The sequence below is a fragment of the Garra rufa genome, chromosome 6, assembly GCF_049309525.1.
Source record: "Garra rufa chromosome 6, GarRuf1.0, whole genome shotgun sequence".
Taxonomy (NCBI): Eukaryota; Metazoa; Chordata; class Actinopteri; order Cypriniformes; family Cyprinidae; genus Garra; species Garra rufa.
Window position 1 is genome coordinate 13,946,149 of NC_133366.1, and position 15,719 is coordinate 13,961,867.

Here is a 15,719-nt window from a genome sequence, read left to right on the forward strand (position 1 = left end):
TGATTTAGCAGCTTCCACACATTTATCCTGTAGTTCAGTCAGAATAAATGAGCAGATAGGTAAAATATTAGGCTAATATCTTAATTAATACTGCTTGTACGTATCTTTACCACCTAATAACAATCTAAATATTGTGCCCTTTCCCGCTAAGTTCTTATCTGTATAATTTAGCAACTTCCACACGGTTTTTCCATGGTTCAGACAGCATAAATAAGCAGAACAAGGTATTCAGTAGCACATTGACCATGCTGTCAAAGCTGTTGTTTACATCCGAGTATCGCCAATATGGCCACGCATCCGGGTAACTGACCAAACTGACGTAAGTAATTTAATTTAATAGCTGAACTGTAGAAATATTACAAATAAATAAAGTAAATACATTAAAAAAACATCAAAAACCAAAACACCACTGATTTTACTGGTGAATGATCGTGTTTGGGCCGCATTGCGCCCCCTGTCTGCAGTAAACACTCAGACGCGGATGCCTGAATGACGTTCGCACGTTTCATTTTCCCCCTTTTCACTTCACTACTAGCGAAGCTGCACGGAGGAAGCGAGGAGCCAGAAGGAGCAACGAAACAAGCCTGGAATTTATCTCGCACGTTAAAAAAAGGAAAGAGTCGTCCTCCGCCTGTCATTCTATGCTCCTTTAGTGTATTCCCTCACAGAGTGCTGGAGATATAATGGAAACTGAATGATGAGGTAAGAGTGTTTGTGTGGCTCGGGCCGATTGTCCTTTTTTTTTGACAGTGACTGCGGCCGCTGCGCGACCGTCTACAGCATTTCAGGGCGCGCTTCGTGCGAATTCACTAGCGTGCTCGCTCCCGCAAGGCAGCGGTCACCTCAACGGTCTTTTCAGCACGATAACTGTAAAAAATGTCTTTCTCCAGTCGTTTATTCCTGAAAGGAGGCCTCTGTAAGCTCTCCTTCCACGCAGAGATTGCAGCTAAAGCTCAGCTCTGATTTACTGGTTTAGTTAGCACTCTGGCTAACGGCTGCTGGTGTGTTATTACCAGTGACAGCAGGTCAAAAACGGAGGATTTGTGTGGTAGAACTCACGGATATAGCGAACCATTTGGACCTTGAAAGTGCTGAAGTAATGCGTGTTGCTTATAGGGTGTAGTAACAGTGAGTTAGCCAACTGTGTGATGGAGCGCAGATGAAGATACCCTGATGAAGGCATTTTACCAGCTTCACCAGCTCATCCCAACACATGGCTGCAGGTCTCATCTCTAACGTTACATATGCTAGATATGATATTATCATATAGCATATTACATATGCTAGTTACATAAGATATTTGTGACTCTTATATTTATTTTCTAGTGCAGTCAACACATATGTGTGCATGCCGACTGGCCTGGAGAAACTGAGGTTATTATCTTGTGATTATGTCTGAAGGAAGGTGATTAAAAGGCTCAGACCCTGTAGTGCAGTCTGGCTGTGGATTTGGGTTGCTTTGTCTTAAAGTCACTATCTCCTGTAGTGTGTAAACACTGTCAGATTGGAGGTTGGTTTACAAGATCTTATGAGCAATGCAGCTGGAGCCATTTGGCCTAGGTCAGCCTGGTTGTAAACCAAGTTTGGTCCCGGTTTAAAGAGGCACTCCTTGATCATAAAGGCTTGAGTGGAAAACCTGCAAGATCAGATCTTTTAGTTGCTAGAATATACCAACATATTCAAAGATCAAGGTGATTATTGAAGATGTGTTTCTGTGCATGACTGTTAAAATGCATAATAGTATTCAAATGCTAATCATAAGTTGGACATATTGTGATTTTATAAGTATAAACACATAAACTTGGCTGTTATGATCACATTAAGCCAATACTTTGGTTCTTAGAAATCTAAGAGAGAAAGCTGGAAAATATATGTATTATCATAAATGAATGTCAATTTATGTTTACCTATTTGGGTTTGCACTTTATTCTGACTGAACTACGGGAAAAATGTGTGGAAGCGGCTAAATCATAAAGAGAAGAACTTCGTAAGAAGGAAAGTTATTAGGTGGTAAAGATACGTACAAACAGTATTAATTGAAAAATTATCCTAATATTTCACTTGTCTGACTGGAAATGATAAGAACTTTTGTTCCTCAGACAGTTTTTTGCACTCTTCTCCTAAATTTGTTATAACTTTTGGCAGTCTATATAGTACTCCAAATGTTTATCTTGGTCGGACCGATTAATACAGGCCAAAACATGACAATAATTGACCATTTTCAGCAGCAATAATCAGCTAAATTTGCTTGTTTAGTTTGGTTCCGCCAATATTTGACCGATTGTTGACATGTTGTGAAAATACTCCAAAAGGTAAAACCAACAGTCAGTGAGAAGGACATTCACATGCTTATAGTTTATAATTTGTTCTTATTACATTTGTAACACTGGACCACAAAACCAGTCATAAGGGTGCATTTTCTGAAATGTTTATACATCATCTGAAAGCTGAATAAAGCTTTCCATTGATGTGTGGTTTGTTAGGATAGAACAATATTTGGCTGAGATATGTATTTGAAAATCTGTAATCTCAGTGTGCAAAAAATTCTAAATATTGAGAAAATCGGCTTTAAAGTTGTCCAAATGAAGTTGTTAGCAATGCATATTGCTAATCAAAAATTAAGTTTTGATATATTTATGGTAGAAAATTTACAAAATTCATGGAACATGATCTTTGCTTAATGTCCTAGTGATTTTTGGCATAGAAGAAAAATCAATAATTTTTACAGTGTATTACAAATATACCCGTGCTACTTATGACTATTTTTTATACAGTAATATTCCAATGGCTGTCGATCAATCAGAAAATGGCCTTTAATCTCAAAGTAATGTTCATGTAAACGTTGTGGTGCTTACCGCCTTGCTTAGATGAGGATAATGGAGCATTTGAAAGCCTCTGTTTTAAGTGCAGGCTCGAGAGGAGCTTATTGTTAGGCCGTTCAGTTCATGAGTCATTAGAGGCTGTTTTTTGCAACCTCAAGTTTATCTGGCCACTTTCTCTCCTCCATCCATAGATTCGCCATTCTCTATTCCCCATCCCCCACAGGTGTGGAGATTTAGTCTGGGGTGCGAGATAAAAGAGATCCGCAATCCACTGTGCGACTGTCTCAGCAGGATGGATGATAGGCCAGCTGTGTGTGTGTGTGTGTGGGGCAGGTCTTTTTTTGTTCACCGCTGATATGCGGGCTGCCCTTTTGCTGCTCACTTTGAAATTTGTCTCTCTTTGTACGATCGTTGGCTCAGAAGCAGCTTTTTGTCTAGATAATTAGGTTAACAGGAAGAGAGAGGGACCCTCAGTCTCTCACCCCAGTGGTCTGCTCCAGTAGGCCTGAGTAATTTCAGTCATTCCTGTCTGCTTTTTGCTAAACAAATTGCGAATGGTGGTCTTTAAGTGTATTTGCTTTGCTGCTGGAGTATGAAGCTTGAGCTCATAGTTCTACGTGCATGTAGAGAAGGGTTGATGGTTTTTTAAATGCATATTAAAGGGATAATTCACCCAAAAATGAAAAATCTGTCATTAATTACTTACCCTCATGTCGTTCCAAACCTGTAAGACCTTTGTTCATTTTCGGAGCACAAATTAAGATTTTTTTGATGAAATTTCTGACCCTGTATAGACCGCAACGCAACTGACACGTTCAAGGCCCCGAAGGACAAAAATAGTCCATGTGACATCAGTGGTTCAACCGTTGACGAAGAGCGTATAAAATTTGTGTATGAATTCCTTTGTTCCTCACAAAGTTCTCCGGCAAGGTTCATACGCCTGTATGGAACTGTAATAGGCAACATGGCTACTATGATGAGAAAAAACAAAGATTTTTTAGAGTCACATCTTGTGACATCACGTCCTGTTTTTGGTTCGTTAGGATGTCTTTGCTTCATGATGCATTTGTATTTCATTTAAACTACACCAGAATTTGTTTGGATTGTTTGTGTGGATCGAGACACCTCACCCCGCTTGTTTAGTGCAAGCAGTGTTCACACTTACCATGCGCATTTACACCTTTATGCTGCTTTATATGTTGAAGAGAGGGTCATATGGTATTTTAAAGTGTCCTAATGTCATGTTGGAGTCCCCCTGCAATAGGTTTAATTGCATCAAAGGCAGCAAACAGTGTAATCTCAGAATCTCAAAGCATTTCTGAGCTTAAAGGATTGGTTCACTTTCAGAACAAAACTGTACAGATAATGTACTCACCCCCTTGTCATCCAAGATGTTCATGTCTTTCTTTCTTCAGTTATAAGGAAATTGTTTTTTGAGGAAAACATTTCAGGATTTCTCTCCATATAATTGACTTCTATGGTGCCCCCGAGTTTGAACTTCCAAAATGCAGCTTCAAATGGCTCTAAACAATTACAGTCGAGGAAAGAAGGGTTTTATCTAGCAAAACGATCGGTTATTTTCAAAAAAAATTATAATTTGTATACTTTTTTTAACCCCAAATGCTTGTCTTGTCTAGCTCTGTGTGTACTCTGTGTAGAGATTAAAAAGTATATAAATTGTAAATGTTTTTGGAAAATAACCAATTGTTTCGCTAGATAAGACCCTTTAAAGCTGCATTTAAACTGCATCTAGGAAGTTCAAACTCGGGGACACCATAGAAGTCTACTATATGGAAAGAAATCCTGAAATGTTTTCCTCAAAAAAACATAATTTCTTTACAACTGAAGAAAGAAAGACATGAACATCTTGGATGACAAGGGGGTGAGTACTTTAAGTATAAAGTACTTTATACTTTATCATTTTGTTCTAAAAGTGAACTAATCCTTTAAGGTCAGTGAACCCCTCCCATATGCCTACTCTGCTCTGATTGGTCAGTTGGTCAAGTCTGTTGTGATTGGTCTCCACTGAGGGCGGAAATATGCTAATACAGGACAGTCCGTCAGTGGTTGTGGGCGGAGCCTGAGCAGTATGATCATAAATTAGTTTTTAGGGATTAAGAAAAAGTAGTGAATGAATTCTTAGTATTGTATGGTGATTGCATCAATGCACTGCTAAGACAGATTTATAAGCAAACACCATGTAAAACTAAAGTTTGCATCCGATGTCCCCTTTAAAACCCCTTTTCTAAAAAAAGTAAGCGTATTAATTACAGAAAATTGATTACCCAAGAATCTTTAGTCTGGCTATGCAGTGTCTGTGGCCTTTTGCTTGGAGCAGTGACTGTAACCTTGTCATAACATTAGACAAAAGTACAACATTACAGGCCCTTTTCCGGAAGCTGTTGTATTTAGTCTCATGCTCTTTATCGCCTATTCCAGGCTCAGGTTCTGCTCAGACGACAGCAGTAAAATCCATTGAAGACGTTCTATCCGCTCTCACTGTTACAGCCGAGCTGTTCTGCCTACCTCAGCTGCAAAGAAAGCACTTCTGCTTCCGTCTGTATGGCTTTTCCTAAAAGCTTCAAGATGGAACTGAACAAATGAGCCGATATCAGATTTTGGATTCAGTTTTTGTTTTTTAGTTCAAGCAAACAGGTTGTGATACAGAATCTTTCACTAGCCTAGCTTCAGCGTGTTTTGAAAGATCGCTGAGGATGATTTGCTATCAGTGATGATGAAAGCTCAGGGTTGCGTTTTAAGCTAGATTCCTCTGCATGTGTCTGGACTGCATTAAATATGGGTGGAGTGCAGAATGTCTGGTGAATGGAACAGTTGGGGGTGTCAGTGGAACCATAAGCCTCTCTGAACACATTTGAACACCATACGACTGTAGCAAAATTGACTCCCACATTTGTTTCGGTCTTGCCCTTCGATGGAAGCCAGCGGCTTTGCAGCAGTTTGTGTTTGCTCTTCTTAAATTGCTGTTCTTTCTAGTACCGTATCAGGTATTGATGTTAACGGGGTTGAGATTGTATTCATCCAGCGACCGCTCAGGCTCAAATGACTGCTTGTGCAGTGAAAGTGACCTGTGGGGAGAAGTTCAAATACGCTGTTTACTCTATGCTTATGTTCTGCAGTCAAAGCCAAACGTGGTCCAGGAAAGACTGTTGTGCTTTTGTGAGAATGCAAACGTGTGTGGGTGCGTTTGGCCGAGTTGTTCACGTAGAACCTCGAGCCTTTTTGAAAGGAATGCAGACAGGAGTGTGAGTGTGATGCTAACGCTGTTAATATATCGCACTCTCTTTGGCCCTGGGCTCTCGCGTCACCTGACTAATGCTTCCACAGCTGGATGTGTTTGAATGTGCGTCTGTGTTGGTACATGTTTTTTCACAGTGTCTGCATGGGGTGAAGTTCAGTGAGCAAGGGAGACTAATCTAGCTTCTAATTCTGATATTGATTGATGAAGGATTGAAAAATGAATCGCCAGATCAACACACTCACAGATAATTTATCATAATATGTTTATTTTAGTAATATATAAAGGGCTTGTTCTTGACCTTGACTCTGGTATGATCCTTGCTGTCTATGAAGGGTCAGAAAGCTCTCGGATTTCATCAAAAATATCTTCATTTGTGTTCTGAAGATGAACAAAGGTTTTGCTGGTTTGGAACAAAAAGAGGATGAGTAATTAATGACAGAATTTTCATTTTTCGGTGAGATATTGTTTCGACATAGAAGAAAAGTTTGTTAGATTAGTCTGTTACAGAATTTCTGTTTAAACGTTTAAAAATTAGTTGTGGTGCACATCCCTAATCTAGATATTATATAGATAGATAAATAAACAGCTATATTTCCAATGAAATTTTCTTAGTGTTGAGTATTATGGGCATTTTTACCTTTATAAAGCCATTTTTTTCTAACCTAAGTAAACACATGCGTCATCTTGTGTGTCCAATTCTTAAATTTAATTAAAAAATTCAACTAGTAAAACACTGTAACATTGTTACCAGTCAAATGAAATCAGTGTCAACTAAATTTGTGTTGAAATTCTGCATCTGAAGTGGCATTTAGATGCATTCACACAGTCTGTTTAAGGCAAGACATGAATGCATTTAACCTGCAGTTACAAATGTATACATAATGTTTTGTGGAAAAAACCTTGAATACTTTAATGTGAAATTATTTTGGGGGGGGGGATTTAAAATGTACTTTAAATATAAACCTCGCGGCAGGTGAGTTATTGAGTCATCCATTTAACCATTTCTTTCAAACAGCTGATTGATTCAGTCGCGAAACACCGCTGTGTGTTTCTCAGAGACATAAAACAGTTCTGCTGTGACTTTGTTTGAAACTATTTTTGTTGTTGAAATACAGCAAAAACAAGGTTTTTTTTCCAGGATTCTCTGATGAATAGAAAGACCAAAAGCTTTTGTGACTGGAGTAAAGATGCAAAAAATTAAGCTTTGAAATCACAGAAATAAATTACATTTTAAAATGTATTCAAAAAGTAAACTGTTATTTTAAATAGTAAAAATACTTCAAAATATTACTTTTTTGATGTACTTTGGATCAAATAAATAAATAAATCTTACTGTTCAAAAACTTTTGACTGGTAGTGTACGCGCAGACTCTGAGCATTTTTTGCGATGTACTCGATAATGTCAAATCATATATCGTTTTAACAACAATTACACATTTATTTGATATTTTTACTATTTAAAATAGACAATATATATTGCTAACCTCTAACTTACACTTTTAGTCTATTGGGCGATAAAATAAAACAAAATCTCGTAGACTTACATTAGGGGGCTGAGCTATCGAAAAATATTTTCAGAATATTGATTCACTAAAAAAAAAAAAACTTTACCAAAACACCAAAACTGAAATTTGCATTTTTATTTAGCCAAAAAAGAATTAAATTTGGGTTAGGTAATTTAACTTGCTGCTATTCAAGATATTGAGTTCCCAGGTGATAAATTAAACCGGTCGCAGTTCCTTCAGCAATGACCTGCCTCAAAATTGAAACATTTCAGCTCCAGCATGATTTTTTTAGCGTGTCCACAGTGCTTCATGTTTCCAAAAGAAATGCTGATTCAGACAAAACGTGACATTGGAGAAGCGACAGTGGCCTTCCAAAACTATTTCAGCTGAAAAAATAATAATTTTATACTACAATATTGTTTTATTGTATTCTCTCCTGTTAACACCAATAATGGAAGATAGCAGAACTGTAATTAATCAATGAATATTCACCTAGTGACAGCGTTCCTGTTGTGTGACATCATCTTTGTTTGCCCCATGTCTTGATTCAGTGGGTCGGATTTGGATCTGGATCAATGAGGCAGGTTGGTCATGAATAAGAGTAAAGCTCAGGTCGCCTAAGACATGCAGATCTCCTCAAAAGCGTTTGTTTGTGTTTCTAGTGTGTTCTGCAGAACATTTCCCTTTCCTGCTCTTTCATTCAGAATGGCAGTGTTTGAGAGCATTGTCCCGAGGAAAAGCTTCATTAGAATCAGAAAAAGGGTGACAGGAAAAAGTAGGTCAGATGCTCAAAGACACACACACACACACACACACACACACACACACACATACGGTCATTAGAAGGGCCGTGACAAGGGCTGGTTCTACTGTGTGACAGTGTCACTAGCATTGCAGTGTTTGACACGTTGCGTTCTGCCAGTGAGAGAGAGTGTGTGAGTCACCAGTGTCCTGTTTAATCAGGGGAACTGGATGTTTTCAGTATTGAGTCAAGCTCTCTGTGAAGGGCTTAGTCCTCCATCTTGAGAAATACCCCACTGCTACAGATTAGACCACAGACAGTACAAACACACCCTGGAGCCAGTGCTATTCAGACATAATGTATTTGCGCAAATGGTATGTTCATAGTAAAACAAGAAAAATTGCATGGTGTAGAAATTGCTCATCAAATTGCGTAAAACCTTGCTTAAAATCATGCAAATGAATGCTTTGTGTTGTAGTCTGTTTTAGTGCAAACTCTAAAAGTTCCGTTTAACATTAAACTGCTTCATAGTCAAATGTATGAAGCCAAAATAAAGCATGTTTTTGCATCAGCATTCTTTTGAGTCTGCAGGCGGGGCGATCTAGTGGTTAAAGTGATGCAACATGAGAGTGAAATATCATGATTTCCTCACACATGCAGTTTCTGTACTGCTCTCTTCCAGCACTTCAGAAGAACAGACATTAAACCAAATGTGACCTGAACCACAAAACCAGTCATAAGGGTCAATTTTCTGAAATTGAAATTTATACATTATCTGAAAGCTGAATAAATAAGCTTCCTATTGATGTATGGTTTGTTAGGATAGGACAATATTTGAATCTGAGGGTGCAAAAAAATAAAATATTGAGAAAATCGCCTTTAAAGTTGTCCAAATGAAGTTCTTAGCAATGCATGTTACTAATCAAAAAATTAGTTTTGATATATTTTATATTTATGGTAGAAAATTTACAAAATATCTTTGTGGAACATGATCTTAATAACCTAATGAATTTTAGCATAATAGAGTGCTACCACAAATATCATCTCACAACTTTAGTATTATATTTTAATTTATTCTCTTAAATTATGATTTCAATTATCTGATGCAATATGTCTCAAGTTTCCCAGAATGTGTCAGCAAAGTTTCAATTCAAAATACCCCGCAGATAATTTATTATATCATTTTGAAAATGCTTCTTTTGAGTTCAATCAGAAACGCGTTGTTTTCGTGCATGGCTCTTAAAATGCAAATGAGCTGCTGTTCCCCGCCCCCTTTTCCAGCTTTTAACTCAGATATTCTGCCAAAAAACATCTGTTTGGTGTTCATCTGTTTCATGCTGAAATCATGCGTTTTAAGGGTCCCATATTGTACACATTTCTGGAGGTTTATTTTAGTTGTTTATGTCCTTAAGAATATATATTTGCGGTATAAGTGCCAAAATCCCAATATATTTTTACAGCTCCTTTTTTAGGAGCTCTGTCAAAAACAGGTCGATTTTGGCCCATCTAATTAATATTCATGAGCCTCTCTTCTGATTGGCCTGTTGTTTTCTGAGTGATGCACAGCCAGGCCAACCACAGGTAACTATGGTCGTATGCTTTAGCCGAGCCCAGAGCCATAGAGAGAGCCTAGGCTGCTGATACTCAACAGGATATTTCAGAATGATCATTAATGTTTTTTCTTTTTCAAACACCGAATGCAGTAAGATACATAACTGTTGCTTTAGTAAAGCCCCTTTCACAATGCGCGCTGATTCTGGAAAATTACGGGAACGAGCGCTGTGTGAACAAAAGCCAGAACCATAAAGGCAGTGTTGTAGTGATGATGCACGTTATCATGCGACTCTTCACGACGAAAAAATACGTGCAAAGTGGAATGAAGCGGCGATCGGGCAGAGCCAGCTCCTCATGTTCAGCACTGAAGCACAGTTTGTTCAGGTTAGTTTCAGTTTAGTGAAACGTACGCGTCACATTACATCTCACATCCAAACATCACGTCTTTACGGGTTGTGTGTAAAGCACGCACAGATTCCGGAAAACAACTGTGAATGAACCAAATCAAACAACTCCGGAACAAATCATGGGACACATTATCCGTGTATTTACCGGAATCGCTGTGTGAAAGAGGCTGAAGTTGACGTGCCTCTGGTCTCTTATATTCACGTTGTTCTGAAGCCTGTGCAATGATGTAGTTTCGACATCTATCGACTGAACAGGGTTTTCTCGACTTGTTTTCGTGTTGTTGTTGCTTAGCAATGTTATGGACACGATATTGTCTGGGTTTGACAAAAGGAGGGTGGGACGTGATTGGTGCTCGGGGGGGTGACTGAAGGCGGTGACTGAGTAGATCGGACGTCACATTGTTACGGAAGTCATAGCGGCTCGTGAAAATGAACAGCTACTTTAAGCAGGCTGTGTGCAGTTTACTGTGGATTGACTGTTTTGAAACTCATATGGTAGTTACATAGCCCCTAGACCTCAGTTATCATGAAAAAAGCCAGGAAATTTCGATTTTGACAATATGGGACCTTTAAACCATACTAGTTTAAACTTGCAGTATAGGGTTTTCAGAGTGCACACTTCCGAAGCACACACACAGAAAGCAGCTGTCACACAGCATGTGAGTACTAAACTAAGTTCTCTTCCATGTCTTCTTGCGTTTAAACTGCTAAAAACACACAGGAGTTATAAAAACAGTTGGTTATGTCTGTGAAGGTAAACAGCTGGGAAAGAAATTACATGTCTATATTAGATCTGTGTGGCAGCAGCGTAATATACAGTAAATAAATCAATAAATCCACTGCTCTCTTGTCTCTTCTGAGGCTGGGACTCTAAATAGTGTTCAGTTCTCGTCTGTGCAGCCAATGACAGAACAGTTAGCATGCTTTCCTTGAACTTTCACCATGGCATTAGAACTGGTACACCATTGATGTTTTCGAAAACAAAATGGGGGCCCATTGGTGGAAACATACAGATTAAGGGCGGTAATATTATAATAAAAAAATTCTGGAATCTGACGCACTCGTTTTTTCACATGCTTGCAGAATAAGGCTTACCAAAACAAAGTTACTGGGTTGTCCTTTTTCACTTTTTATGGGTTGGTAGATGCACTGGGGACTTTGTAGTGACTTAAATGCCCTAGTATTGTAAATCATAAACTGAAGTATTTATTGTGCTTCAAACAGTATTACTACAACAAATTTTCCCAGTGCCTCGATTAGCAAGTTTATTTGTGTTTAATTTGTAAAAACCTTTCAGTTTGTGTTGTGATTGGTCCCAGCAGAGACAGAGCAATGAATTCCATTATGCAGGAACGGAAAGGAAGAAAAGAGTGGGGGAGAGACAGAGAAAGAGAGAAAGAACAGTCTGGCACTGATTAAAATACTTTGGCCAAGGTGCCCCTGGGTGTCTCTGCTGGAGAGAGAGAGAGTGTGTGTGTGTGTGTGTGTGTGTGTGTGTGTGTGTGTGTGTGTGTGTGTTTGTGTGTTTCTGTGTGAATTCTCGCAGTGCGTTTACACAGCTGGGAGATAACTACTCCCATACTGAGGCCTTTAGATAGTTACTTTGTCAGTGTTTTGTGTCCAAGTGTGTTACTGAGGTAACTTTCAGGCTTACTGTAAATGAAAACTACAGAAACTCAGAATCTGCTAAATGTAAATTATTATCAAGATGCATGTTATTTTTTTATGCAGTACTGACCTGAATAAGATATTTCACATAAAAGACGTTTACATATAGTCCACAAGATAAAATAATAGTTGAATTTATAAAAATTACCCTGTTCAAAAGTTTACATACACTTGATTCTACACTTGATTTTGTCTTCTGGGAAACATGTAAGTAGCTTCTGAAGGGCAGTACTAATTCTCCTCAGTGTGAAAGGATGGATCTCAAAATCATACAGTCATTGTTGGAAAGGGTTCAAATACACAAAATGCTGAAAAACCTAAGAATTTATGGGACAGCAGGACTGTTCAGGACAAACAAGGGATTCATGAAAAACTATCACTGAACAAAAAACGCAGCTGTAGATCATTCAGGTAACAACAAAGTATTAAGAATCAAACGTATGTAAACTTTCAAACACGGTTACTTTCTCTTGTTGACTATATGTAAACGTCTTTTATGTGAAATATCTTATTCGGGTCAGTACTACATATAAAAAATAACATGCATTTTGTATGATTCCTCTTAGTTTGGTAAAATAATTCACATTTTGCAGATTCTGTTTATCTATATTTTTCCCACCTTCTTAGAGAGTTGGAGAAAGCAGTCAGGTTAATGAGCAGCAATAGGGACCTCTCAGTTTAAGACCGTCCTAAACACAAAATGAATACTTAGAGAGATAGTTCGCCCAAAAATGAAAATTCTGTCATTATTTACTAACCCTCATGTCGTTCCAAACCTGTAAGATTTTCGTTCTTCTCCGGGAACACAAATTAAGATATTTTTGGTCGCGGTCTAGAGCCCTGCCTTAGCAACATCATCCTTTCTCTGATGACTTGTGTAACGGCAGCGCTGGGAAATAATCCCTCTCCATCAACCTGTCACTCACATGAGATTGCAGCAATTAGCCAATCACAAGGATCCGATCAATTCCCAACTGATAAAAACAAGTCCTGCCCTATATATTTTTTTCATTCAAGAAGCCATTTTGTTCAGATGTATGTCACAATAGAGAAGAGAATGTGATCACAGTTTGTGTGCAATGCCAACTTTAAAGCATTGCTGTGCAAATGAGAAAAAAGTCTAGTTAAGTTATCAGTAGGTGAATGACTAGTCAAACATCCTTACCTGTCCTTATTCAAGTCAGTTTTGTGTGTGTGTGTGTGTGTGTGTGTGTTTCAGTAAGTAAGTGGGAGTTTATTTGTGGGGACCTCTGTTTTGTCCTTCCTCTCACAGGTCAGAAACTCCCTGTCGAGAGTGATTTTGTGTTTCAGGACGATGAACAAGTCATTTAAGTTGTTTCTCAGAGGTTTAATGAGTAAGAATGAGAGCTCAAGGTCTCTTTGTGTTGTTTTGCAGGAGTTTGTGGCTGGACGGCAGCTGACGGACTGAACCATGGCTCAGTTTCCCACGCCCTTCGGAGGTGAGTTGATGCTTTCACTGACTGACTGACATGTGTGTGTTTGTGTGATGGAAGCTGGGTAGATGTGTATAGACTGTGTGTGTTGAGAGAGAGAGAGAGAGGCAGAGAGAATGAATTCAAGTGAGTCAGTGAATGTCTAAAAGAGTCAATGAATAGAAGAGAAACGCCCTCACAGGACTGCTGTCACTTTTGTCTTCAGGCGTTCGCAAGCTTTTCTTGTGTCCTTCTTCCAGTTTCCCTTACAGTTTAATGTTGAATATTAATATCCATTGAGATCTAAAAGTGATATAATATTTGTATTTCAGTATTATCTAGAGCTGCAACAACTTATTGAAAATAATCCACAATGAGGATAATACAGTTTAAGTGTAATATAATTACCATGTTCACATGAGCAAATTCAAAGTGAAGTCAACGTGAAGTTAAAAGTTTACATACACCTTGCAGTATCTACAAAATGTACATTTTTACCAAAGTAAGATCAAAGTAAGATTTATTTAGTACTGACCCAAATAAGATGTTTCACATAAAATATGTAAGGAATAATTGACGACGGGCCGTAGAATTCTTAGAAAATAATGCACACCCGAGGTGGTGATGCGGTCACGACGCGAAGCGGAGTGGCCGTTACACCTCGGGTGTGCATTATTTTCGTAGAATTCTACGGCCCGAAGTCAATTATTCCGCTTATACTACAGTTACCACACCTCAAGACATCGATCAAGTGATATATTTCAAGACATTCGTCCGGTTTTTATCCTTAAAACGCTATTGTGAGTAGGATTAATTTCTTACGCAGCTCATTCACCACTTCGTTGCTAGTTCCAAAACGTCATTTTAGAACTAGTAACGACGCTTGGGCTGTTAATAGCAAAATAATGCCGTTAATAATGAAGTTTAGACAGACCGAAAGACAAGCAGACAGACGGAAAGACTCGAGTGAGGGAGAGAAACTAAGTGTATGACTTTACCTCTCTCACGTCTGTCTCTCAAGGGTGACTGGCAGCATTGTCTCTACTAACAGTTAAACTTTAAGTTCATTTTCTTCAAGACCACGCCGTTGTTTCCTCGCGTTTGGGAGCTGTCATGTCGTTGTTAAGTTGTTATCGTCAGAGCAGCGCTAACAACATTAGCGCGAATGCTAACGCGAGTGCAAACTGTAACGTTATGTGTGTGCGTCTGTGAGGTGAGTGAGAGAGGGCGAGAGAAAAAGAGTTTGTGCTTTCCTTACATGATAAAACGTAATATAATGTGGAAAAAAACATGGAAATAATCTGTCGTTATTATCCTGATGTTTACTGTATTTATTAGCTTGGCCAGTGTTATTGTGGGTTTTAGTTATTTTGCTGTTTTGGGCTGTAAGGACCTTTGAAATAACTGAAATGTGTGGCGAAGTGATATAGACATGCACTGCGGTCTAAAGCTGCCTGGAACTACGTTCGCCGTGCGTATCCCTGAATATAATGCACACCTCTAGAACGTTCATCAGCCAATCAGATTCAAGCATTCAACGGCCCTGTAGTATAAGTTTACATATATTCCACAAGAGAAAATAATGAATTATATATTATATATAATTGAATTTATAAAAATGACCCGGTTCAAAAGTTTACATACACTTGATTCTTTTTTTTTCTTTTTTCTTTTTTTTTGAGTAATGGTTGTTCACGAGTCCCTTGTTTGTCCTGAAAAGTTGTTTTTCTGAAAAATCCTTTCAAGTTCCACAAATTATTAGGTTTTTCAGCATTTTTGTGTATTTGAACCCTTTCCAAAAATGACTGGATTTCGAGATCCATCTTTTCACACTGAAGACAACTGAGGGACTTATACGCAACTATTACAGAAGGTTCAAACACTCACTGATGCTTTAGAAAGAAAAAAACTATGCATTAAGAGCTGGGGGTAGGGCCGAGCCATTAATCGAAGGCGATTGTCGTGCGCATTTTGTCAATAAAGCCGGTTCTTTGATTAGCCGTAAATCTCCAGCACCTGTTTTGAGATGAAGCAGCATGTAGTACACAGAGCCGTGGTTCACTTAGAAGCTACGCGTAATCGTGTTCATAATCAAAATCGATTTAATCGAACGATTATAAAATCGAAAAGAAATCGTTTGCGATAATGGCAGCTGTTTGCGTAGCTTCTCAGTGAACTACGGCGCTGAGTAAAAAATGGTGCTACATCTCAAAGCATGTGAAAATACCACATTTAATAATATTTTTACTTCAAACTTACTTCATAACGTCAGCCAAGTGTTTAAAATGAATCCGTCTGTGAAATGATGTGGCTTCTTATAAATAATAGC

General features: G+C 38.4%; 1 protein-coding gene across 5 annotated transcripts in view; it reads left to right on the forward strand.

Annotated features, from left to right (window-relative positions):
* The first annotated feature begins 540 nt into the window (after positions 1 to 540).
* itsn1 (intersectin 1 (SH3 domain protein)) overlaps positions 541 to 15,719 on the forward strand; it is a 66,023-nt gene continuing 50,844 nt past the window's right edge. For all 5 annotated transcript variants that reach the window (XM_073843047.1, XM_073843048.1, XM_073843049.1 and 2 more), the window contains exons 1-2: positions 541 to 702; positions 13,354 to 13,417. In XM_073843047.1, coding sequence (XP_073699148.1) covers positions 13,390 to 13,417 — 28 coding nt within the window. In that variant the 5' untranslated portion in view covers positions 541 to 702; positions 13,354 to 13,389. The remainder of the gene's footprint in view (positions 703 to 13,353; positions 13,418 to 15,719) is intronic.